Source organism: Centropristis striata, chromosome 17 (assembly GCF_030273125.1).
Source record: "Centropristis striata isolate RG_2023a ecotype Rhode Island chromosome 17, C.striata_1.0, whole genome shotgun sequence".
Taxonomy (NCBI): domain Eukaryota; kingdom Metazoa; phylum Chordata; class Actinopteri; order Perciformes; family Serranidae; genus Centropristis; species Centropristis striata.
This window is the reverse complement of record NC_081533.1, coordinates 35,654,954-35,679,650: the sequence shown is the minus strand read 5'-3', so window position 1 is coordinate 35,679,650 and position 24,697 is coordinate 35,654,954. Positions and strand designations below refer to the sequence as shown.

General features: G+C 40.4%; 2 protein-coding genes across 2 annotated transcripts; both read right to left on the bottom strand.

Moving 5' to 3' along the window:
- Positions 1–6,191: 6,191 nt before the first annotated feature.
- Positions 6,192–10,163, bottom strand: LOC131989346 (low affinity immunoglobulin gamma Fc region receptor II-b-like). The gene is made up of 5 exons (XM_059354535.1): positions 10,142–10,163; positions 9,325–9,585; positions 8,777–9,022; positions 6,419–6,522; positions 6,192–6,209 (listed from the first exon to the last, which is right to left on the bottom strand). Exons 1-5 carry the CDS (start codon positions 10,161–10,163, stop codon positions 6,192–6,194), a joined length of 651 nt encoding a protein of 216 aa, XP_059210518.1.
- Positions 10,164–11,888: 1,725 nt separating this feature from the next.
- Positions 11,889–24,138, bottom strand: LOC131989344 (low affinity immunoglobulin gamma Fc region receptor II-like). The gene is made up of 9 exons (XM_059354534.1): positions 23,977–24,138; positions 23,693–23,737; positions 21,530–21,781; positions 21,205–21,447; positions 18,938–19,108; positions 18,527–18,568; positions 17,812–17,892; positions 14,825–14,899; positions 11,889–11,896 (listed from the first exon to the last, which is right to left on the bottom strand). Exons 1-9 carry the CDS (start codon positions 24,005–24,007, stop codon positions 11,889–11,891), a joined length of 948 nt encoding a protein of 315 aa, XP_059210517.1. The 5' UTR covers positions 24,008–24,138.
- Between the last annotated feature and the right edge of the window lie 559 nt (positions 24,139–24,697).

Sequence of the window (24,697 nt, the reverse complement as noted above, 5' to 3'; positions counted from 1 at the left end):
CAGTCAGAGGTCCTGATGACCTCTATACTGTCAGCAGCAGAGTGACTGTGGAGAAGAGACACAGCAACAGCTTCACCTGTAGAGTCCACCAGAAGAACGAGAACCAGACCAGAGAGGCACACATGCATATTTTAGGTAAAGTATTTATGATGTGATACCTGTTTTAATTCCACATTGCTGAGTTTTTTGTTTTTTTTCATATAAATGCCATGTTATTTTGTGTTTTGTGATTTCAGATGATTTCTTTAAAGTCCAGCCCAGTTCTGCTCCTCTTATTGGTTTGGCTGTTAGTCTGGCTGTTTGCCTCCTTCTTATTCTATTACTGTTCTTTTTTGTGTGGAAACAGAGACAAAAAGTGTACAGTAAGTCACAAATTATTCACAGTGCTTTGCAAATGTAAAGTTATTCTCACATGTTTATTTAAAACTAAATTTCATTTAATCAAAATGTCAGTTTTTACAAGTTTAAAAAAACACGGTGTTATAGTTACTTTTATTTCCCCAAAAATTCTGCTTTATTTTTTATCTTATACCTCAATTTAGATGAAAATGTCTCACATATATTTAATACTTTGTTAATGCCTTTGTTTTCACACAGAGACCAGGAGAAGCCACGGGGATGAAACCGATAACAAGAACCGAACTAACAGAAGTGAAGATCAGTCTGTCACTAAAGAAACAGAGGGAGATCAGCTCATGTCGGAACAAACAGTGGAAATGAGGAGTTTGAACAATGAAGACAGAGAAAAGACCAAACATGTAAGACACAGAGTTTAATTTACTGTAAAAAAAAATAATAGAAGATGCATTTGGACACATCAAATTTCCAGATTAAACCAAAACCCGAAACCAAATTCCAACAGGATTATATGTTGTAGAAACATAATGAGGAAATTTTGTTGTTACTTTTAACAACATATAATTTGTTTTCCACCAAAATATAATATCCACTTGTTATACTGAAGCACTGTTAAACTGTTTTATAGTTATATTTGGGCTTGCAAATATTGGTTTATGTGTCATAAGATTCAGTGAGATGCTCGCTCACAAGTAACAAACCCAAAGTATTTCTTATTCTATGCCTGATCTTTTTCCTTCTCAGTCGTTGAATCCCTTCAAACGCCTCCGGGATGAGCAGCAGAGGAGAGAGGACGCTGAGAAGGAAGTGGAGTCCATAAAGAAAGAGGTTCATCTTTGTGTTTCTTTATTTCTAGCTGCTATATGTTTGTTTTTAGGTCTGCTTTAAATTTCTCCTCTTTACTTCTCTTGGATGTTTAAAGTGACCAAGACCCAACAACAAACATGATCTGTGCTGTATCCCAAAGTCAAGGATCTGTTATGGTTGGGGATTTTGCTGGACACAAAAAGCAGATGATGTCAATGAAACAATGAAAAACAGCCGTTTATTGAAGGGGGGGAAAGGTGAGGTGGCGTCTCCAGGCGCAGGGGAGAAGTCATGGCAGGGAGTCAGGCAAGCCGATGGGGTTTGAGACAGGGGAAGAGGGAGGTAGGAAGCGTGGTAGGGTTGGTGGCTAGAACTGCAGGGTGCTGTGGCTGGGCAGAGTGAGCGCTGGATCCTGGAACAGTGGTGGTTAAAAAACCATTAGCTGCCATGAGAGACATACCTGTGGCTGAGCTGACGAGGGAGTTGTGGGCATATTCAATCCACGGCAACTGAATGCTCCATGAAGCGGGATGCTTGGCAGAGACACACCGGAGAGCTGCCTCCAAATCCTGATTGGCCTGATCTGTCTGGCCGTTAGTTTGAGGGTGGTAGCCAGAGGTTAGACTGGAGGAAGCACCAATAGCTCTGCAAAAGGCTCGCCACACTTGAGAGGTAAACTTGGGGCCTCGATCCGAAACAATGTCCACTGGCATACCATGAATCCTGAAAATGTGTGACACGAGAGCAGAAGGTAATTTGGTGAGAGGGACAAAATGAACAGACTTTCAGAAACTGTCAACTATAGTGAGGATGACAGTGTTACCTCTAGATGTCCACAGCTATGTGTGACCAAGGGCGGCTGGGGATAGGTAGGGGGTGTCGCAAACCTGCTGGTGGATGATGGGGAGCCTTTCCTCGAGCACAGACAGAGCAGGCTGCCACAAACTCCCTAGTGTCCTGTGTAATGCCCGGCCACCAGAAGCGCTGCTGGAGGAATTGAAGAGTTCACAGAAAACCAGGATGGCAGGTGAGATTTGATGAATGCCCCCACTGCAACACTTGGGAGCAAACAGTCTCTGGGACAAACAGGCGATCAGCTGGGCCTCCCCCCGGATCAGGTTGGGTACGTTGAGCTGCTTTCACCACAGACTCAATGCCCCATTGTGTTGCTCCCACTAAACAAGAGGAGGGCAGAATGGGCACTGACTCAGAGTTGGCTGCATCAGGGGAAAACTGGCAAGAGAGGGCATCTGGCTTCAGGTTGTGAGTGCCTGGGCAAAAAGAGAGTGTGAAGATAAACCGAGTGTATAAAATATAATGTATAAAGAGTGTATGTGCATATGCACCACACGAGTTTTGTAAGTTATGTGATAACAAATATTCAGATTTTTATATATTGAAGTGCATATTGAGCAGAATTTTGATCAAACAAAAAGTCTTCATCTGTCATTGTCCAAACAAATCCACTTAGGGTCATTAATCAGTGTATGAAGGGATTCAATGTGTATTTCTAAGCTGAATTCATTATATTTACCGTCTGAATGTGCTCAGAGTAAACAACAACATCCAGTCAATCCCAGAAACTGGTTCTCAGACAGGCCAGGATCCTAAATAAAACAAACTCTCTCTCTCTCCCTCCATATCTCTTTTCCTTTCAGTGGGTGAAGAAGTTCCAGGAGGAGAAAACCAAAAGGGAGAATGCTGAAAAAAAAGTGAAGACCCTACAGAAGCAGCTGAAGACCAAGGTTATACTTTTTTTTAGACCTAAAAGACTGTTTTAGCTGAGTTTTCAGCCCAGTTTCTAATATTTATCTTCACACATTATTGATAATTGTCTGAAACCAAACCAGCTTAAACTAGACATGAGGTCAAATCCGAGACCCCAAATAATAGTTTGTGACTCTGCACGGACCACAAAGTGCCAAACATTGTTTCATTGACTCTGTATTATTTGACTCCATGTCCAGCCCAGTTGGCTGTTATAAGGCTTTTGAATGTGCTCATCACCACATCAGTACGGGTGAGTTGACGCCTGCTCCATCTTCTAGGAGGTGCAGCAGGTTGTCAAATGTGGAAGTGACAATATGAGTATGAAAGCAGAGGGGAAAAGAGTTTAAAGCATGAAAACTCTTCCTCACTTAACTTCAATGTGTCCCATTTTTACATAACCAAAGTAAGTATGTCACTTCCAGTATTTACCTTGTCATTATAACTACATAAGTTATGGCATTTATGTGTATTTATTCAACTTTCAGAACTCCTTAGTCCTAACCTCAGAGGAGTAGTTTAGTGGCCTAAACCAAAGCAATCTGTAGCTTCATACAGCCATTGAATGAAGAGGAAACCCAACTACAAGATAGAATAGGCCCCTACAGGTACATACTGATGGATGTGCTGAGAAACACCCATTAAAAAGCATAAAAATGTCCAGACTGGAGAAAACTGTCTTCTGTCCTCATCTGAACTCATCTTACTGTTACAGTTACTGTGAGTGACATGTATACTGTCAACAACGAATTGTGACTTTTAATAGTTTTGACACTTTTTTGAGAGTTTTTTTTGTCAGTTTAGAGCATTTTCTAAAAACAAAACTGAAATGCAGATAACTCACACATCCACTCAAGGTAATTAAACCAGTCAAACTATAAACAAATCCCATTAAGGTAAAGCACAGAATGTATTTCAGTCAGTAGTTCAACAGTTTTAGTCTCACTTCCTGCAGTAAAGAACTGCAGAACTGTTTAACATCCGTCTTTCTCTATTTGAGTTATTTGGTGATTCTTGAAGGATTCTGTGTTTTGTCGCCCTTTCAGCAGGATGAAACTAAAGTTAAAGATCCGCAACCTGAGAGTCCTCAGAGTTCTCAGAGTCCTAAGAGTCCTCAGAGTCCTCAGAGTTCTCGGAGTCCTCGGAGTTCTCAGAGTCCTCAGAGTTCTCGGAGTTCTCAGAGTTCTCAGTCTGAGCACCACAGCAGGGCCAGTCAGAGTTTAACCACAAGACCTGCTGTTGTTGTGGATGACGTCAGCCATATGACCAGATATATCCGTCTCAGAAACAAGTCTACTCAGGTAATTTCAATGGTTTGTGGATCAGCACTGATTTTCTCTTCTTTTCATGTATTTTATAAACAATAGATTTAACTCACATTCTTTCAGAAACAAAAGCTGGGAGGCTGGACGTTACATGTCCAGTTCAAAAACAAGGAAACCATCACCTACACATTTGAGAAGTCATTCAGTCTCAAGCCAGGAAAAACCGTCACAGTGAGTCTTTTTTAATTCATGCTGTTCCATTTAAAATTAAGAAAACAGTCAATTATCACTTTGATTATTTATTGTTGTAGTGTTTCCGCTTGTAAGTCTGTGAGCTTTTATATTTTACAGATGAGGCAGTATCGTGCCTTTCCTTTCGCTCCTCAGCTGCAGTGGGAGGACCTGAAGTCCTGGAGTGATAGTAAACTGCTGCAGGTCACACTCTGCTCTGAAACCGGACACGTTCAACATCAGAGATCGGTCATGAAAAGACAATAACTAACCTAAATTCATGCTTTTTTAATGGGCATATTTATCCTTTCAACTGCATAACTACATAATTAATTAATTATATTTTAAATGTGCAATTACTGACAAACACTTCTAGTTGCTGATGCAAAATATAATTCTGAAATTAAAAATATTGAACTGCTATGAAGAAAAGGGAGAAAAAAAACTGAAGTCTGAATAAATAAAAAAAGAACTAATCAAAGGAGCATCAAAGGAACTTTTTTCATGAAAAATAGACTTTTATTTTTAATGCTGATGTACAGCTAGATTTGTCTTTGAGAACTTTTTATTTTTCCTGCAGTACAACTTTAGAGAATATAAATAAAAAGATAACTTTGTATTTTTAACTAACTGTGTATTATTTGATGCTTTGCAAAATCATTTGTCTCACTCAATCTATTTTATATTTTATCTTGAAATAAACACGTGATTGTTTTTATAGCTCTTCCCCCAGTTGTTTGATATACCTTATATATTTATAATATTACAAAATTGGAAATTAATCTATTTATTCAAGTTGTGAACATTGATCACCATTCTGAAATGTTGTTGTTTCAACAAAAGCTGATTATAAATCACAATCAATTTAAATTTATTGTATTTGTAGGAAGAGTGAAGTTCATAAATTAGTGTCATCAGGAAAAATAGTCAAGAACTTCACAATAGCAAAAGTCAAGTTAGAAGTTTGAAAAAAAAATTGAAATAGTTTCAGAAATCATTGCTCTGGTTAGTGATCTAAAGATTCATGGTTCATTTTATTGTCACCGTACATCACAGAGTCACAGTGAAATACAGTTGTTGTCCATTTTGCTGCACAAGAAATAAAACAAACAGTAACACTGCAGAGAATATTATAAATTTGTATCAGGAAGAATAATCTCTGTGGAAATGATACGACCAACATCTTCAAAAGTTTGACATCAGGACAAAATCTTCCATCAACTGAGACTACGTTTGAGCTCTAGACATCACCAACTAAAGTCCTTTTACTCCAGAGCCAGTTCAACATCTGCAGGTCAGCTGTCCACATGCAAACAGGTGTAAAGTTTAACATGTCCACCGGTCTATTTTATTCTTCAATCATTATAGTGCTATTTTTAAACTGACGGACGGATCAAAATGGTGATTCAGTAACACAGCAGATGGTTGAACTGACTTGGTATCCTGTCAATATATTTACTAATATTCATAACTCAAGACACCAGTTTACAAGCTGTTCTTTCATAGTAAAGGAGGTCCAGCTCTTATAAAAGATGCAGCTCTTTTGGCTCGGCTCATTTAGAAGAACTGGCTTCATTTCGTATCTATTTCTATAGACTGTACATACAAACTTTTTCTCACATTGTTTGCGTCTAAAATTATCCTGAGCATCTTTAAGGTCTATAATAAAACACAGAAAAACATACACTGAAGAAACTGACAGCTCGCCTTTTAAAAATAGATCATGCATTAGTCAGTGCCTCTGTGGTGTCTAACCTTTCAGTGTCAGAGGTCTAACAGCCACTGCAAGTATGAGCATGTAACACAAAGATGATTAACTGCTAACAGTTAGAAACCCAATGTAAACACAAGTAGTAAAAAAGCAGTTGCTAAAAAGTTAAAGTTAAGTTTTTTCAGCATGATGGGATGTTCACTGCTCAGATTACCTTTCACCTGTTTGCATGAGTACATTTTTGTGTAACTGTGAGTTTCCCACAGTGAAGCAGTCCCACCAGCAGCAGCAGCAGAGCCACCATCACTATGGTGAACACCGTCCTCAAGAGGAGGAGAAGATAAATGGAGTGATCCCAGGAGGGACAAGTCTCTCTGTGAAGAGCTGCAAAGACAACAGAACACATCAGTCACAACACCATCAGCATGTTATCAGCATGTTGCAGGTTGTCTCTGACGGCTGCTGGAGCAATAATTGAAAACTGATCCTAGAAATGATTCACCTGGAAAACAAATGTGTAGCAGTAAGATAGTGTAGTACAACAGATTTTTCTCAGTTTGTTGGAGTTTGATGGGAACTTTGATATCGGCTGTCCCATCTTAATCTTATTTATCCCGTTAGGATGCATTTGTTTGTAATTCTGCACAGCATGTATCAACTAGAAAATTTCCTCTGGGGAAATTCTGAAAGGGCCACGGGGGCTACTGCCGGTGTGTGTACACTATGATGAGATTCTTCAGAGATTTCAAACTATGCCCTTTAACCTCAAAATGTGTGTGTGTGTGTGTATCTGTAACTGTAATCACATCAAAGATCAAAGGCAATCAGATCAAAGCAATCAACAGAAATAACTGCAGCTGTTAATGTTCCGGCTCAGTGACAGCAGAGGTGGGCAGAGTGAAATTTCTGGCCTCGAACAGAAAGCATTTTTGGCAAAACCATAATACCTATCATTGATCCGACTTCACTTTGAGCGTCCCGAGTTCTTCCTGACAGCTACATATGTTTTTTTTAAGAAAAATGAAAAAATAGCTTTGTGAGAGCGATCTAAAAAAACTGTTACATCTCCCTTCTTCCGAAATCTCCCTGCGTTTTTAATATGGGAGCCAATGAGGCTGTTGGTGGTTTTGGTGGATCATCTGTGCGTCCTACGCCCAAACTATAACTCTGACAGCTTTACCAGAGGATTGTGAGTGAGAAGACTAATTTTCCTACGTTTCTATGTATAAATTATTTCTGTAGAGTGGAATTCACGGCCTGGAGCGCAGTTTTAAAATTTATTTTTTGACAGTTTTTTCTCTCCCTCTACACTCTGGTGATGATGTCACACACTGTGACACGAACATTCCGTGCAATACACACCAATTATAATCTCAGAATTTCTCCAAAAATGATCATGGTCATTGAACAGGGATTGATAAAAAACTATATGACCTATCGAAACGTGGATTAATACACCGATACACAAGACTTGTGTCTACTGTTTAAAGTTTAAATGGAGTCTCTAGGTGAAATTATGCCGGAGAAGTAGACATTTAAAAATCTCCAATTATTGTTCTTTTTTGCTCATTTTTTGTCGGCCGTCCCATTCATTTCAAGGCAAAATTTTGGGCAGTTTTTTGCGACTTATGTCACGAAAAATTCGTATTCTGTAGAGAAAAGTAATAGCACACCGATCCCGATCAAACCGCACGTTTTGATATATAATTTGTCCTGCAACTCTTCAAGTTGTAGGACTAGTATCGGGACGAAATTGCGTCCGGAAGAGGAATAAGAAGAAATCCACAGTATAACAGTAGTGCAGCACTGGTCCCTGCAGATATTGCTGTATGGGACCAGTGCGATTGCCCCGAGGCCCTAATAAGCTCAGCATAAACTTATACTGAGGAATGTGTGAATTTGAAGAACAAGACTTGTTTCGCCTCTGACCACTGGAGTGAGATATTGACAGGCTGATCACACATGAACACATATATTACATCTGTTTACAACTTTATCATGTTAGCACAATGTTAAGCAACCTGCAGTTTACCAGAATAACTGGCACCATGTCACCATGACGAGTATATAAGAAGTTTCAGTCTCTGTAACCTTTTCATTCATTCTGAAGTCAGAACTGAATCTGACGTCATGTGGATTAAATGTGCATAGAACTGAACCTCTCCGCTTGTTCTCCTCATTCATCAGACCACAACAAAAATACATCCTATAATCTCAGAAAATGGCTTCATTAATAATAAAGATTAAGTTAAATGTTGTTTAGAACATTTTTCATATGTTGATATGGATTATTCAAGTCACAACTTTTAAGCTATGAAACTGTACAAACCATTGTTGCTTTTACAGAGCTTCCTGGATGCCTCTTCAGCGGACATACACTTTCTCACATGGTTTGTGTGGGAGAGGCAGAAATGATCAGGGGAGTCTGAAAAAAACACACAAGACACCCTGAATAACCGGTCTGGTCGCCTTTTAAAAATAGCAAGATAGCAGTCAGTGTCTCTGAGGTTTCTTCACCTTTTAAGTGTGAGAATGTGCAACTGTGAACATGTACAGAGAGGTCTGAAACCAGACACCTGCAGATAAAGAATGTAATGTTATTTTAGCCACTTTTATTTTAAACAGTGCAGTGTCTCACCTCTGACAGCCAGCCAGCTCTCTGCTGATTCTCCAACTCCACTGATGCTGCACCTGTAGAGTCCTTCATCAGACTTGGAGACGATTTTAATGGTCGTCTCTGCAGAACTGCTCTCCATGATGAGGCGGCCATCTTTGAAGAAATCAGCTGGGAGGTTGGTAGAAGTCGTCTTGTTTCTGCAGCTCAGAGTCACAGATTCTCCCTCCATCACAGGGAGGACAGGACTCTCCAGGATCACAGGACCAGCTGAACAATATGTTGGAAAAGCTATAATTATATCCAAACTATCTTATGAACAAAGCAAGTTAGTCACAATAGATAATGGATACAGTAAAGTCAGCAGTTTGCTTTATCATTAACACAGATAAAACAGACTTTGGAAACATTGAAAACATTTGTTAATAATACATTTCACTTTTTTTTTTGAATGTCCATTCAAAATATATGAACCACACATTTTATCAGCTGAGAGTCAATTTTGACAAACTGGATGAGAAAACAGAGTTTAAAATAAATATGTAATGACTTGAGAAATGCAATAAACGTACCAGCAACAGTGATGTTGGCGCTGTTGCTTCTCTCTCCTCCTCCAGTCTCACACCAGTACTCTCCACTGTCGGCTGGATAGACTCTCTCAATGGTGCAGGAGGACCCTGTTGGTGACTTAATATCACATGCAGGATCAATTTCCTTAGAATCCCTGAACACTCTCAGTTTAGTTGAGGCATCAGACCCGACACAGTCAAAAGACACAGAGTCCGATTTAAAGTGTTGCAGTCTGTTGGGAGTGATACGGAGAAAAGCTGCATCTGAAACCAAGACAGAAATGGCCCCAAAGACACATTCAGAACTGAAACAATATGTCTTTTACTGATGAAATACAATCAGCAAAAATACTTTGTGACAGATTAAAGTAGCAAATGTACTCTGGTGTTCACTAGCAACAAGGACATCTGTTTCAAAATAGACCTTTCACAAAACATGAAGCAAACCTGTAGGAAGCTAAACAACATCACAGAGACTAGAACAGATTTAAGTTGTCTTTCAGCCTTTAGATGGAAATAATGATGCAAAGGGTTTTCTGTTTCTGTCACTTACCACTTTTCAGAGTATAACTGTTCAGCAGGGTGAATTCAAGCATCACTGGATAAGCAAAAGAGAAATATTGAATATTAGACAAAAAATGGTTTCATATAAAGGATATAATATATAAAAAGAGTAAAACCCGAGAGTGAGTACTCACACAGTCTGAAGCAGAGAGCTGTGGCCTCCATGATGTCTCGCTGCTGACTGAGCCTCAAACTGAAGTACGAGTTAAGTTTGTGGCTGAGAACTTCCTCTTCCTGTGCAGCTTATGAACTGTACCTTCCTCTGTCCCCACCACCATCGTCACTGAGTAATTATATTCTTTTTCCTGATAAGGAGGTAAATAGCTGGCAATTTCTTTAATATAGAAACAAAATACTATTGTTGACCAATAGCTATGTCACAGATGGACATTGCTCATGTGTACAGGTTTGAATGTTTTGAGTCTCAACTCCATTCAGAATCTGAACCAGAAGCCTTTGTCATTGCACAGGGTAGTACAACGAAATTTGCCATCAACCCGTCCAAAACATATAAAAACAAACAAACAATATGACAGAGGTGAACAGGACAGGAAGACAGAGATGAAGAGAAAGAAATACAGCACAACAGGAGAAAAAAACCTCAGCAACATAAGCATAATACACTTTACAAACATGAACAGACTTATGTCCTGCAGCCATTTGATGCGCCTTTCTCGCTGGGGGTATGAAGCGTTGGAGGCGTGGGTTGGGGGGGTTTGTTTGGGGGATTTAAGCGTATCTGTATATGTGGAAGTTCAAGTGTGTAAGCCTGAGACCCGCCTTTGTTCAGTGCCTAATCAGTCCCGTCTCAGCTCGCTGGTAAAACAAAAGCGAAGACATAGCAGTTGCTATGGAGACAACCTTCCAAGGTCAACAGGTGACTGTGGGAGGTTGAGGGGGGAGGGCTTTGGCAGGCAGACCTGCCATGAGGGAGTTGCAGTAGTCCAGGTGTGAGATGACCAGCGCCTGGACCAGGACCTGAGCTGCCTTCTGGGTGAGAAACGGGCGGATTCTCCTGATGTTATGCAGCAAGAATCTGCAAGATCTGGTGGTGGCGGTGATGTTTGTGGAGAGGGACAGTTGGTTGTCAAGAGTCACGCCAAGGTTTTTGGCGGTTTCTGTGGAGACAACCACCGTGTTCTGGACAGTGATGTGGAGGTCAGAGGTCAGAGCCCTTCCCTGGGAGGTAGAGTAGCTCAGTCTTTCCCAGGTTGAGTTTGAGGTGGTGCGAGGACATCCACTGGGAGATGTCGGCCAGACATGCAGAGATACGTGCTGCTGCCTGTGTTTCAGACTGGGGAAATGAGAAGATTAGCTGGGTGTCGTCGGCATAGCTATGATAGGAGAAGCCATGCGAGTGGATGAGGGAGCCAAGGGAGTTGGTGTATATCGAAAAGAGGAGCGGACCAAGGACCGAGCCTTGAGGGACCCCGGTGGTGAGTAGACAGGGTTCTGAAACACCCCTCCTAGTTACACGGAAGGTGCGGTCCTTGAGATAGGATTTGAGCAGAGAGAGGGCGGAGCCAGATACTCCCAGGTGGTGAAGGGTGGAGATGAGGATCTGGTGATCCACAGTGTCAAAAGCTGCAGAAAGGTCCAGTAGAACCACAACAGATGAGAGAGAGGCCGCCTTCATCTTGTGAAGCTGTTCAGTCACAGCGAGAAGGGCAGTCTCTGTTGAGTGGCCCTTCTTAAAACCAGACTGGTGAGGGTCAAGGAGGTTGTTCCCGTGAAGATAGCAGGATAGTTGGTTGAAGATAGCCCGTTCCAGAGTTTTGGAGAGGAACGGCAGGAGAGAGACGGGTCTGTAGTTGTCCACTAAGGAGGTCGAGGGTGGATCTCTTTAGGAGAGGATTCACCCTTGCTTCCTTCAGAGAGTTAGAGTAGAGAGAGTCTTCCAAAGTAAGATAGAAGACAAGACGAGACAAGAGGAGCGAAGCAGGAAAACAGAGGGAGAGAGTGCGAACGCCTCCTTAGAGAGCCAGAGAAGAAGGCGACATCCATCAGCAACCTAGAAGAGACACAGGACAGAAAATGATTACAGCTGTCAATAATATAATAAATAATAATATAATAAATAATAAAATAATAATAATAATAAAAATCACAACACAACGAAATGCTCATGTAATGCCAAGACAGATTACCCTATGTACTTTTTTTAATCAGTTACAATGCAGCTGATACCAGATAATGAGGATTAAATTGACTAATTTAAAAGCTTGGTTAATGAAAATATATTAGCCCTTGTAATGGTCATGTTCAAATAATGATTATATGTCTTAAAGATAAAGTAAATAACATATTTGACCTTTATAAAAAAAAACCTCTTTGTGATGTTTTAAAAACCAGGGAAAGAAACAAGTCCAGTACCTCTCCGTCCTCGATTTTGCTTTCTATGTTGGAGCATTTGCTTCCCCAAAGCCTGAGATATTAAAGTAACAGACAAATCACACAAATTTACTATTATTTATTTCTCAGACATGTATCAGAGATGTGATGGTTTGGGCTCCACTATTCCATTTCATATATTCTGTAATTAATGTTACAACATTCAAGTACCTCTCGCTTTCTTCTTCTCTGTGACAACAGCGCTGGTCTCCTTATGATCAGCTACATTCACCCCTTTTTTAAACAAAAAATATATTATTTCAACAAAAAAACCCAATATGAAATAGAAACTGTTGTAATTCTGATCACTATTTAACATTTTATAATTCTGTCAATCCTGGTTTCATAATTAGGGTCATTTTTGTCAAAGTTTGAACTTTCATTTTGAACACTTTTGAACAATTTAATAATATGGGGGGAAAAAAGGCATGTGAAAAAAATTTCACACGTGCTGTTTGTTCATTTTTTGGTCCGTGCATCAACAAAGCAATGAAGCATGGTTGACTTTATAGTCAAGAAAGACTCAAAATGAATTAAACATGAATCAAGTAGAACGACATTTAAATAAGTCAAAGATATACCTCTTTTCCTCTTGTGTTTTTTTGTGATATTTGCATATACATCCATGTGCGGTTCAGGTATACTGGCATGTTCGCCAACTGGAACAAGTAAAGCAACAATGATGAAGTCATATTTCAACAGAAGAACTATGCACTGTGCATACATTTCCACTTAAACATAACAAGTGACAGAATGGATCAGCTCACTGACATAATTAATATCACTCAATGCATCTTCTCAAAATAATCTGGACTAAAAAAAAGTATGCAGGTGACCACAGTTAACAAATATAAAAGGAGCAACAGCTAAGTTTCAGTAAACAGCGTCTTCAGTTGTGTGAACAGTCAGAAGATAGAATAATGTGGTTAATGCTCATAAACAGCTCAGTCCTAAAAATAGATGCTGATGCTGTCAGTATAAGCCACTCTTATAATTATGACTTGTTTTAGATATGACATGTCAGCCTGGCTTGAATCGAAGCTTCACTAACCACATGTTTTTTTTTCCAATTGTGATCTATGATTAAATTGAAAAAATGCAGTTATAGCCTTATTTTCTCCAACATAACTGGGATTCAACGTTGTTTTGTGCTCCACTGTCAGTCATTCTTTAATCCAGTATTTCTCAACCTTTTTGAGTCGCGACCCCCAATTTAACATGCATGTTGTCCGCGACCCCCGCTCATTGAAACACAATCTCACACGCACAGTTCAGATCACCCAAAAAAGAAACAAAATGACCCAAAAAAGGAAACAAAATGACCAAAAATGACAACAAAATGACCAAAAAAGACACAAAATGACCAAAAAAGACTCAAAATGACAACAAAATGACCAAAAAAGACACAAAATGACCAGAAAAGACACAATATGACCAAGAAGACACTAAATGACCAAAAAAGACTCAAAATGACCAAAAAAAGACCCAAAGTGACACAAAAAAGAAAAAAAATCTCAAAAAAGACCCAAAATGACTAAAAAAAGACGTAAAATTACCAAAAAAAGGAAACAAAATTACCAAAAAAGACACAAATTGACCAGAAAATGATCCAAAAAAGACACAAAATGACTAAAAAAAGACAAAATGACCAAAAAAGAAACAAAATTACCAAAAAAGTCACAAATTGACCACAAAATGATCAAAAAAAGACACAAAATGACCAAAAAAACACACAAATTGACCACTAAAGAAACAAAATTACCAAAAAAGTCACAAATTGACCACTAAATGATCAAAAAAAGACACAAAATGACCAAAAAACACACAAAATAACCCCAAAAAAAGACATTAAGTGACCAAAAAGACCAAAACACATTAACACATGAACACTTTAACACAGTGGAGACAGAGCTGACTTCCAAAATGATTTGGCGACCCCCAGAAATCATCTCGCGACCCCAATTGGGGTCCTGACCCCAAGGTTGAGAATAGCTGCTTTAATCAATGTTAAGTGAATGTAAGATGATATCAAGTACCTCTCTTCTTCCTCTTTGTTGTGACAGCAGGACTCTTCATATGATCAGGGAAATTTGCCTCGCGACAAGCTGCAATATATAAAAATATATTTAACCACAAATAAAGTAGGTCATTTGTTTTTGAGAAAAGTGATACATATCCGTAGATTAAGTCATCTTTATTATCAGTATTTTGCTGATGATAGACATTTTTATATTTCTGTTATCCCAATTGAATATAGAATATGGTTCATCCAAAGAATCCAGTCAAAATTAGTTTATTGTTCTGTTTTTTCATGTCAAAAAATAATTTCTCTGAGAACTTTCATTCTAGGGTAAACACTAAGGCAAGATGTCATTCTAATATCTATTGATAAAGGCATGAGAAAACATTTCACACATGTGGTATTTGTTCTTATTTTTGGTTCGTGCAACAACAGAGAGAATTACCCATCAACCACAGCTGCAGACATGAAGCTCTGACACGTACACACAGTTACTGACATTAAAACAAGATGAAGGCTGAGAAGTACCTCTTTTCTTCCTGCGTCCTGTGATATTAGCATATATATCCATGGGCTGTTCAGCTACACTGGCTTGTTCACGAACTGAAAACAATAAAGTTACATTTCAACAGAAATACTATGCAGTAGTCATATAATCACAAATTCCTCTTGAGTGACAGACACAGTTGCAGTCATTACAATATTAATATTAAGTTTCAGTACTGGAGTAAAGAGAGGAGGTCAATCAGAATAAATGACATTAACATGCTATTTACACGTTCACTGAAAGTTTGGAGTCACTTAGGAATGTATTTTTTTAAAGAAAAGCACAAAATTGATATTTAAATATTTTAAATATTTTTTTTTGTTGAGTTTGGTTAAAGCTAAAAGTGAATTTTTGGGCTATTAACAATTGTACCACACATTCTATTTTTTGTTTATCACGTTCTATCAGAAATAGCTCTGACACATACACAGTCACAAGCTAATCATAACAAGTAACTCACACACACACATACATTCTACACTATTGCCTACATCACAGAAAATAAATAACATTGAAGATGATGAGTGACCATGCACACTCCCCAGGCCCTCCACCCGCCCCTGGAGCTGCCACAAGCCACCACTATGACTCCCCCAGGAGAACACACCCTCACCCTTCCACTGATGGAGCAATACCTGGCACAAGCAACCAACTGTCATCTGTGAGGTCCAAACTTACCACCCAGTTCCCCCAGTCCCCTAGCCAGCAGCTGCTGTATCACACTCCAGTCCGGCAGTCCACACCACCGGACAACGCAACTCACCCCACAACCCCCAGTGCTATCACCACACCCTAATCTCTGTGCCCCTCCAGCCCAAGTGTCCACATTACCAGCCTCTTTAACCGTAAGTGCAACTCCCTCAGCATTCCAGCCAGCTATGCAGACCCCCATGGCCTCTGCCCCCCTGCCCCAGACCAGTGTGCATGGACCTATGACCAGGGTGGGAATTTCACCCGCTGCCCCACACTCTGGCCTTGATGCCCTGTGAAAAAATGTTCAGTTTACGGCCAAGGTGGCCTTTGCGCTCCTGTCAAAGTTCCAGTAAACACAACGCTAACCCGACCCACTCCCTGTCCTTCAACACATGGCTCATTGAATATTCAAATGAGCCATGTGTTGATGCAGCACAGGTAAGCTAGCGGCTGTTTTGATATGTTGTGACTGAAGTATGTGGTAGTATTTGACAGAACTTAACATTTACGTGTTTATATAAAGTACTATTGATAGGTAATTACCATTGTATTTGCCTATTTAAAGTCGACTCGTTTACGTTAAATTTTTGCGTCATGAAAACTAGCGATAGCTAGCTAGGTGGGATAGCGCTAACGTCTTCCCTACCTCAGGGACAAGGGCTCGACATTTAGCTGATGTAAATTTCACCTCAGCAAGTTCCTTTTTATGGCAGGAGGAGGCATTTCTCTTTCCTTACTCTTAGATGAACTCAGGCAGGAGATTCATTTTGCCATCTTTTCAAAATATATGCATTTGCCATCTTTTCAAAACAGGTTCATTTGTCATTTTCCAAAAAGGTTCTTTCTAATATATTTAATATATTGTGCATTAATGTTTCTTGGTGAATGAGAATGTTAAGGTATTAATCTGAAAGGTAAAACCAGCGTAATTGAACCAAACAGCCTTTATGCCCTTAAAATAAGTGTGAACAGGAAGGCCAAATGGCCTTGCTCCTAAAATGACGAAATTCCAAGCCTGCCTATGACCACCTTTCGACCTCAGAGTTTCCCACGCCACAACTTTCCAGAGACACAAATGACACCATAGCCCACCATGAATCATCAAGTTGTCCCCCCTCTCCCAGTGCAGGTTAATCAGCCCAGCCCCATTGTCCCCAGCAGCTATGCAGCCCCCCACCTGCAGCCCAAGCCCCATGGCCAAGTTTCCCAACACCACAGACTATGAGGGCAGCTGAGCAGACTCCTCAGGGCGTAGAGAACAGGCAAGTCCTCCAGCTGCATGTACCCCAAGCCACTGTCCATCACTCTCAGGTCCCCCTGCACTCACCTGCCACCGGTGTATGAACACTGCAGCTGCACCCGCCTGTCAAGACTCATGCTGTGTTCCAATCCCCATACTTCCATGAGTACACTTAAACGCAGCACACTATCTGCATTTACTAAGTACGTAGATTTCAGCACGTGAGTGTTGTTCCAGATCTAATACTCCGTGGTGAACTTACCGGAAATGACGCTTGTGACAGCCGCCGCGGCTCGTCACCCGCGAAAAACTCCCAGCTTTGAACGGCGAAAAAATTATCCTTTGTGTTGTTTAATCTTTACTTCTACAATCCGGCAATATGGCTCCATTAACGCAGCAAATGTGGAGAATGCGCCGGCGTCGTCGGCCGCCATTACAAACATTTTTTTCGAGCTGAGCGGCTCTGCCTGGCTCCGCCTCTTCCGCTACGTAGACAAGATGGCGGCCGTTGAGTCCGTATAGTGTACATCGTTGCACACTCAGCCCCTCAAGCCATTATGTTTCCTCATCCACATCCCCAACCGACTCCTCTGCCCCAAACCCCCACCCAACACATGTATGCACCACTTAATACCCCAAGCCTCCCACCAGCTGCATATGGTGGCTTTCCGCAAACTCACCAGGTGAAAAATGTCCAAATCTTCACGGGTAATTCTGTTAGCAATAGACATTTTTATATTTCTGTTAATCCCAATTGAATATAGAATCTGGTTCATCCAAAGATCAAAATTAGTTTATCGTTCTGTTTTTTCATGTACAAAAAATCAGTTTTCTCTGAGAACTTTCATTCCAGGGTAAACACAAAGACAAGATGTCATTCTAATATCTATTGATAAAGGCATGAGAAAACATTTCACACATGTGGTATTTGTTCTTATTTAGAGCAAATTACACATCAACCACAGCTGCAGACATGAAGCTCTGACACGTACACACAGTTACTGACATTAAAACAAGATGAAGGCTGAGAAGTACCTCTTTTCTTCCTGCGTCCTGTGATATTAGCATATATATCCATGGGCTGTTCAGCTACACTGGCTTGTTCGCAAACTGAAACTAATAAAAAATGAACAACATTACAACAATAAAGTTACATTTCAACAGAAATACTATACAGTAGCCATATAATCACAAATTCCTCTTGAGTGACAGACACAGTTGCAGTCATAACAATATTAATATTAAGTTCCAGTACTGGAGTAAAGAGAGGAGGTCAATCAGAATAAATGACGTTAACATGCTATTTACACTTTCGCTCAAAAGTTTGGAGTCACTTAGAAATGTCGTATTTTTGAAAGAAGCACTTTAAATGAAATTAATGAAATTTTTAATGAAATATATATTATACATTGTCCTGTGTTCTAGTGGCACATTGTGTTAATCCACGTCTATAGTGCTGAAAGGCTCATTGGTCATTAAAACACCGGAGAATTATGTTAGCACAGCTGAAAACTGATGTGTGCTGATTTGTCGGTAAAGTTGATTTGATAGTTGATAGAGATTTGTACGGATTACAAATGATTATTCCTGCCCTTGTCAATGTCTTTAGTGTATCTTTGATTCATTTTGTAACTCATTTCATGAATAAAACAGTTTGTTTCATTGAAAACAACACAGACAATTTCTGGATGACCCCAAACGTCTGAGCACTAGTGTAAATAGATAAAATCTTCGACAATTTGATACTTACCTGGTTTGGATCCTGTTGGCATGCCAAAGGAAAAGGATGCAACTAGATGGGTAAAAAAAAAAGGCAAAAATTTAACAAACTAGGGCGGGATATACTTTTGTCATGGTATCTTCATTGGATTAAAACTCTTCTGATGAATTCTTTTATCCATAATTCATTGCAAATTAACACTGTATTTGCTATTCCCACACATGGTATTTTACTATTACCAATATTTAACTAAAATAGCTGTAAAGCTGTTGGTGCAGACATGTAACAATAAATATTTTTCTACAGTATGTGCACATGTGAAAGCTAAAACCTATGAAAAGTAAAGTATTTGTAAGGTTAGAGAACTAGAGAATACTTGGCTTTGGTTAGAAAATCATCATGCTTATTGTTCACAAAAACCGTGGTCGCTTGTTTCTGTACCTCTGCAAACCCGAAAGTGCAGAAGTCCCGCCACCACCAGCAGCAGCACCGCCACACACACACTAGTTAAGACAACAGGTAACATGGTGGAGAGCTGATCTGAACCAGGAGAAGGAGGAGGAGCAGACGACTGTTGAGGTGTTGTCTGTTGAGTTCGCGGTGCAATATATGCTGTTAAGAGTACAAGAAAATATGGTTAAACAGGTTGTCAGTTCATGCATAATGTCCTCAGTTTATCTACAATGTATCTTCAGAAAAAACACTCTCAGTAAAATATCGTTAGCCTCGTAGCATATTTGCCTAAGTCATATTTGAGCGTTTCGGAAAAAACAAGAAAAAAACGATACATACAGTACAGGCCAAAAGTTTGGACACACCTTCTCATTCAATGCGTTTTTCTTTATTTTCATGACTATTTACATTGTAAATTAATCAAAACTATTAATGAACACATGTGGAATTATGTACTTAACAAAAAAGTGTGAAATAACTGAAAACATGTCTTATATTCTAGCATGTTCAAGTTTCATACTTTCTTGCAAATTACAATAACAATGTATACTAGTGATGTTTCTGTCGCAAACGAGTCGTAAATAGAATTGGCTACAGCAATTTATGGAAATTTAAGTGATATATGTGTTCAAATACAAATCACAAGTCAAAACAGCGCTAAATTTGGCTGAATTATAGAAGGTATAAGCAAAGGGTGGTTACTTTGAGGAATCTAAAATAAAAGACATGTTTTCAGTTATTTCACACTTTTTTTGTTAAGAACATAATTCCATATGTGTTCATTCATAGTTTTGATGCCTTCAGTGAGAATCTACAATGTAAATAGTCATGAAAATAAAGAAAAACGCATTGAATGAGAAGGTGTGTCCAATCTTTTGGCCTGTACTGTACATCACACTGGTCTGTTTTTGGAACGAACACAGAGTATTTCTGCTCACTGAACGCTATTACGAAAATATGAACAGGTTCACTGCAAAAACTCAAAATCTAACCAAGAATACTTATCTTATATCTTGTCAAAATGTCTTATTTCTAGTCAAAACAAATCTCTTTACACTTACAATAAAAAGTGTTTTGCTAGCGTTTACATCACTTCATCATACCTTGTCGCAGAAATGTGATTAAAAGTAAAAAAACACTTTTCCTAATCCCTTTGATTGACTGAAAGTACATTTATTGTCTAGAAAGTTGAAGAAACATGAACTACCTTACCAGATGAATCAAAGAGAAGACTTATTACCTATTTGTCATGCAGTTGGCCATGTTTGTATGGAGTGGCAAAAATGCCACACAATGTCAAAGAGATGATAAGGCAGAAAGTGATTTTGGACTCTAACAAGTGTTCTGACTGGCTGAGAACATAGGCAATAAGGCAGAAAGATGCAGTAGTAGTAGGAGAGTAAAGTTAGGCAGATATCACAATTTGGCCAAAAAATGACTTAGGCAATTATGCTATGAGGCTAACGATATGTCAAGATATGTTGTGGCATGGTTCGAGGGCAAGGAAGGCAAGCATTACCAACAAAATAAACGGTTGTTGGCCAAAAAAAGAGAAAAGAATGTCGGAATGGAGAAGCGAGCCTTATTTTGAGCCTTGTAGTGAAGATAGAACAGCCTACTAAGTCTAAATTGCCCTACCAACATTACTAATAGGTCATAATGAGGATTTATGAATATAAAAGTGCAAATGAGAGTCTGGACACCAAAGACATTTCTCAGAAGAATTGGAATGGAAAGCTAGACTCAAAACAAGTTGAAGTTGGCAAAAAGATATAGAGGTTAAGGCGTCGTGCTGTAGACTGATGTGAGCTATGATGCACATTTTAAATTGTAATGCCTCATATAGGTGTCAAATTTTAATTGAAGAATACAAACTGCTTTAGGCCTACACCAACAAGAAATGAAAAAGTAAAGAAATAACCATTTAATTAACTATCATTTCTTTGTCTCAGCCACAGGGAACCTGCAGTCTGACCGGGTTTCCAGCATCACCATCAGCCAAAAACTTTTCCAATTTATGCAGCAATTCATTATCTATAATTAGCTCTGAAGCTTTTTTTTACCCCTTTACTTTTCGTCTAGAACCACCCTCAAGAAAAATCTCACTTTTCACCCAACTCATGGTGAAGCTCTACGAATAGAGATTATATAGCAATCTTAAGTATATAATAATTCTTAACAGCTATGTACAGCAAGAATATTGAAATTAATACAAGTTGGACGTCTTTCCTTTTTGATGATATTTGCTGTCTCACCTCTGACAGCCAGCCAGCTCTCTGGTGATCTTCCAGCTCCAGGGATTCTGCATCTGTAAAGACCTTCAGAAGATAATGAAACACTGGGAATGGTCATGTTGCCAGTGTATTCTGTCTTCATGAAATGGTCATCTTTAAAGAAATCAGCTGTAGAGATGGCAGAAGTCTTCTTTCTGCAGCGCAGAGACACCATCTTTCCCTCCATCACAGGGAGAGCAGGAATATCCAGGATCACTTCACCAGCTGGACAACAAGAGACAAAGTGCAAAAATTCTTTACCTGATTATGGCATTTTTAACAATATGAGTTAATTTGCTGAACATACCAGTGACAGAGATGTTGACAGCGTTGCTTCTCTCTCCCTCTCCATTTTCACAAAAGTATTCTCCACTGTGTGATTTAAAAGCCGGATTAATCTTCAAGGATCCTGTTGATGTTTCCACTCGAGAAGCATCTGAGGAAATCTTTTTCATCACTCTCCATTCAGATGAGCCGTGAATCCCACCACAGGTAAGTGAGATGGATTCATACTCAAAGAACTGCAGTCTGTTTGGATCCACATTAATAGAAGCTGCATCTGGATCCACATTAATAGAAGCTGCATCTGGATCCACATTAATAGAAGCTGCATCTGTGACGGAGAAAGGAAACAGTAAGAGGGCTTTTTCAGAAAACATTCATTCATTATCCTGAGACGCTGGAGCCGATCCCAGCTGACGTTGGGCGGGAGGCGGGATACTTCCTGGACAGGTCTCCAGACTACCACAGGGCTGACACATAGAGACAGACAACCATTCACGCTCTCATTCACTCCTATGGGCAATGTAGAGTCACCAGTTAAACCTAAGCTGCATGTCTTTGGAAGGAAGCCGGAGTACCCGGAGAGAACATGCAAACTCCACATAGAAGAGCCGTAGGCCAGATTCAAACCAGCGCCCCTCTGGCTGTGAGGCGTGCTAACCACTACTCCACCATGCAGACCATGTTTGAATGTATGACAGGAAATATAAAGGTGAAGCCCTCACATTCAGTGCCTAACAGACTGTCTGGACATATTCATTTCATCCATCCATCCATCCATTCTCGTCCGCTTATCTGGGGCCGGGTCGCGGGGGCAGCAGGCTAAGCAGGGCATTCCAGACGTCCCTCTCCCAGCCGCAACGTCCAGCTCCTCCTTGACCCCGAGGCGTTCCCAGGCCAGGAGAGAGATATAATCCCTCCACCGTGTTCTGGGTCTTCCCCGGGGCCTCCTACCAGTTGGACCTGGAACTCCTCTAACGGGAGGCGCCCGGGAGGATCCTTACCAGATGCCCAAACCACCTCAGCTGACTCCTTTAGACTCATAGGAGCAGCAGCTCTACTCCGAGCTCCCTCCGGATGTCTGAGCTCCTCCCCCTATCTCTAACCCCGGGATTCCACTGGATGCGTAACGACTCCTAGGGGTCCGTCCGCACCGGCTGCGTATCTCCGCAGTCCGTCAACACCCACCGGATCCGTCTGTGTCGGAGCTGTTGCGGACAGCAGAGTCCCGAGGACGCACGAGATCTCGCGAATTCACGCCTAATCAATTGATATAACTGGAAGATAATCAACATCTCCTCGTTAATGACTGGAGACAAATCCAGCGACTCCGTCTTAACGAGCGCTAACGAGGTCGGCCGGCTTGTTAACGAGAGCCTCTTGTTAACGAGCCTTAGTGATCTGTTTGTTTACAACAAGCACCGGAGTGAGCGGTGTCAGTGGGGTGAAAAGACGAGTGAAAACCTCTAACCTGTTGACTTCAGGTCTTCAAGTTATGAAATACGATCCGACGTGAACCCGAGGTATTTTATTTTGAAAATATACCGGATGTTTTATTTTGTGTCTGTGCACGACTTCCTGTCCCGAACGATCTGTTCTGTGCTGAATTTATGCGCCGTGCCCCGTCGTCCGACAAAAATAGAAGCTCTGCTCCAGTGTTGGAGGGCTGTCGGATGGCCATGCGTTGTCGGACTCATTACGCAGCGGATCTGCAGTCGGTGGAATCTCACACATTGATTATAATGGGTGCGTAACGGCTCCGACGACGGATCTGCAGCCGTTACGCATCCAGTGGAATCCAGGGGTTAGGCTGAGCCCAGCCACCCTACGGAGGAAACTCATTTCAGCCGCTTGTATCCTGTTCTTTCGCTCACTACCCAAAGTTCATGACCATAGGTGAGGGTTGGAACATAGATGGAGCGGTAAGTCCAGAGCTTTGCCTTCCGGCTCAGCTCCTTCTTCACCACGACGGTCCTGTACAACGCCCGCATCACTGCTGACGCCGCACCAAACCGCCTGTCCATCTCACGCTCCGTTCTACCCTCACCGCTGAACAAGACCTCAGATACTGGAGCTCCTCCGCTTGAGGCAGTACCTATTCATACCATATTCATTTCATCTGTTCATGAAAGATTGGACTAATGTAGGCTTTATTTGATGAGGTTTTAATCAACAAACTCCAACTCACCAGCTTCCTGAACATAGAGACTGTTCTTCAGCAGGACAGTCACCACTGGAGACACAAACAGAGAGCAGTGTTTCAGACTGACAGGTGTCTATATGTACAATGACTCATAGAAGACAACATAGAAGTATCCACAAAAAAGTGTGAACTTTTTTCATTCATGTAAGTTAATACATAGTCATGTAAATAAAACATATAATATAATCCAAACTGACTTCAACAAAAGACAATAACCCGAACCACTAGTTAGTTTGATTTGATTATAAAGTGGAAGACTTGTTACTCACTCAGTCTGATGCAGAGAGCGCTGACCTTCATGTTGTCTTGCTGCTGATCGTGTGAACATCAGAGAGAAAAGCAGCTAAATATGATGTACGTGGAGGTGCAGCACTTCCTGTGCAGCGTAGAGGGCGCAGCAGTTTATAGCATCTTTCAGGTTTCAGTCACACGTGTTTTAATTTAGCTGCTCAGCTGTCAGAGCTACTGAGTCACAGCTCTCTCAACTGCATGAGAAGACACTAAGTTAATTATAGCCCGAGCACTTTACAAGGGTCACTGTTGTTTCTTATTATTTATGATTTGTTTGTTTTTTTACAATTCAGGCACATTTTTGAGGCCCTAAACATGCTTAAAATGAAAATTTGCACATTTGCACAGCATGCAAAAGTAGCAAAAATAGAAAGTTGATATAGGTTTCAGAAGTTGGCCCTATAGCGCCCCCTAACAGTTTTCAAAGTTGATGCCACCTCCTTTCACTTTGACATTTGGGAGGCAGATGTAACATGCGGAGATTCACAAAAAAAGCCTCTTGGACCCATACTCTGAACCCAACAGAAAGTCAGTCATCCTGAAATGAATATCAAGTCTCAGGGCATTTTCTCCCATTTTCACACCATGTTCTTTATTTATTGTTAAATAATGCCCATTTGTTATCCTTCATTTCAGTCATCGCTCATCATGCTTTGTCTCATTCACCATGTGAAAACACTTGTACAATGTCTTCTGTAG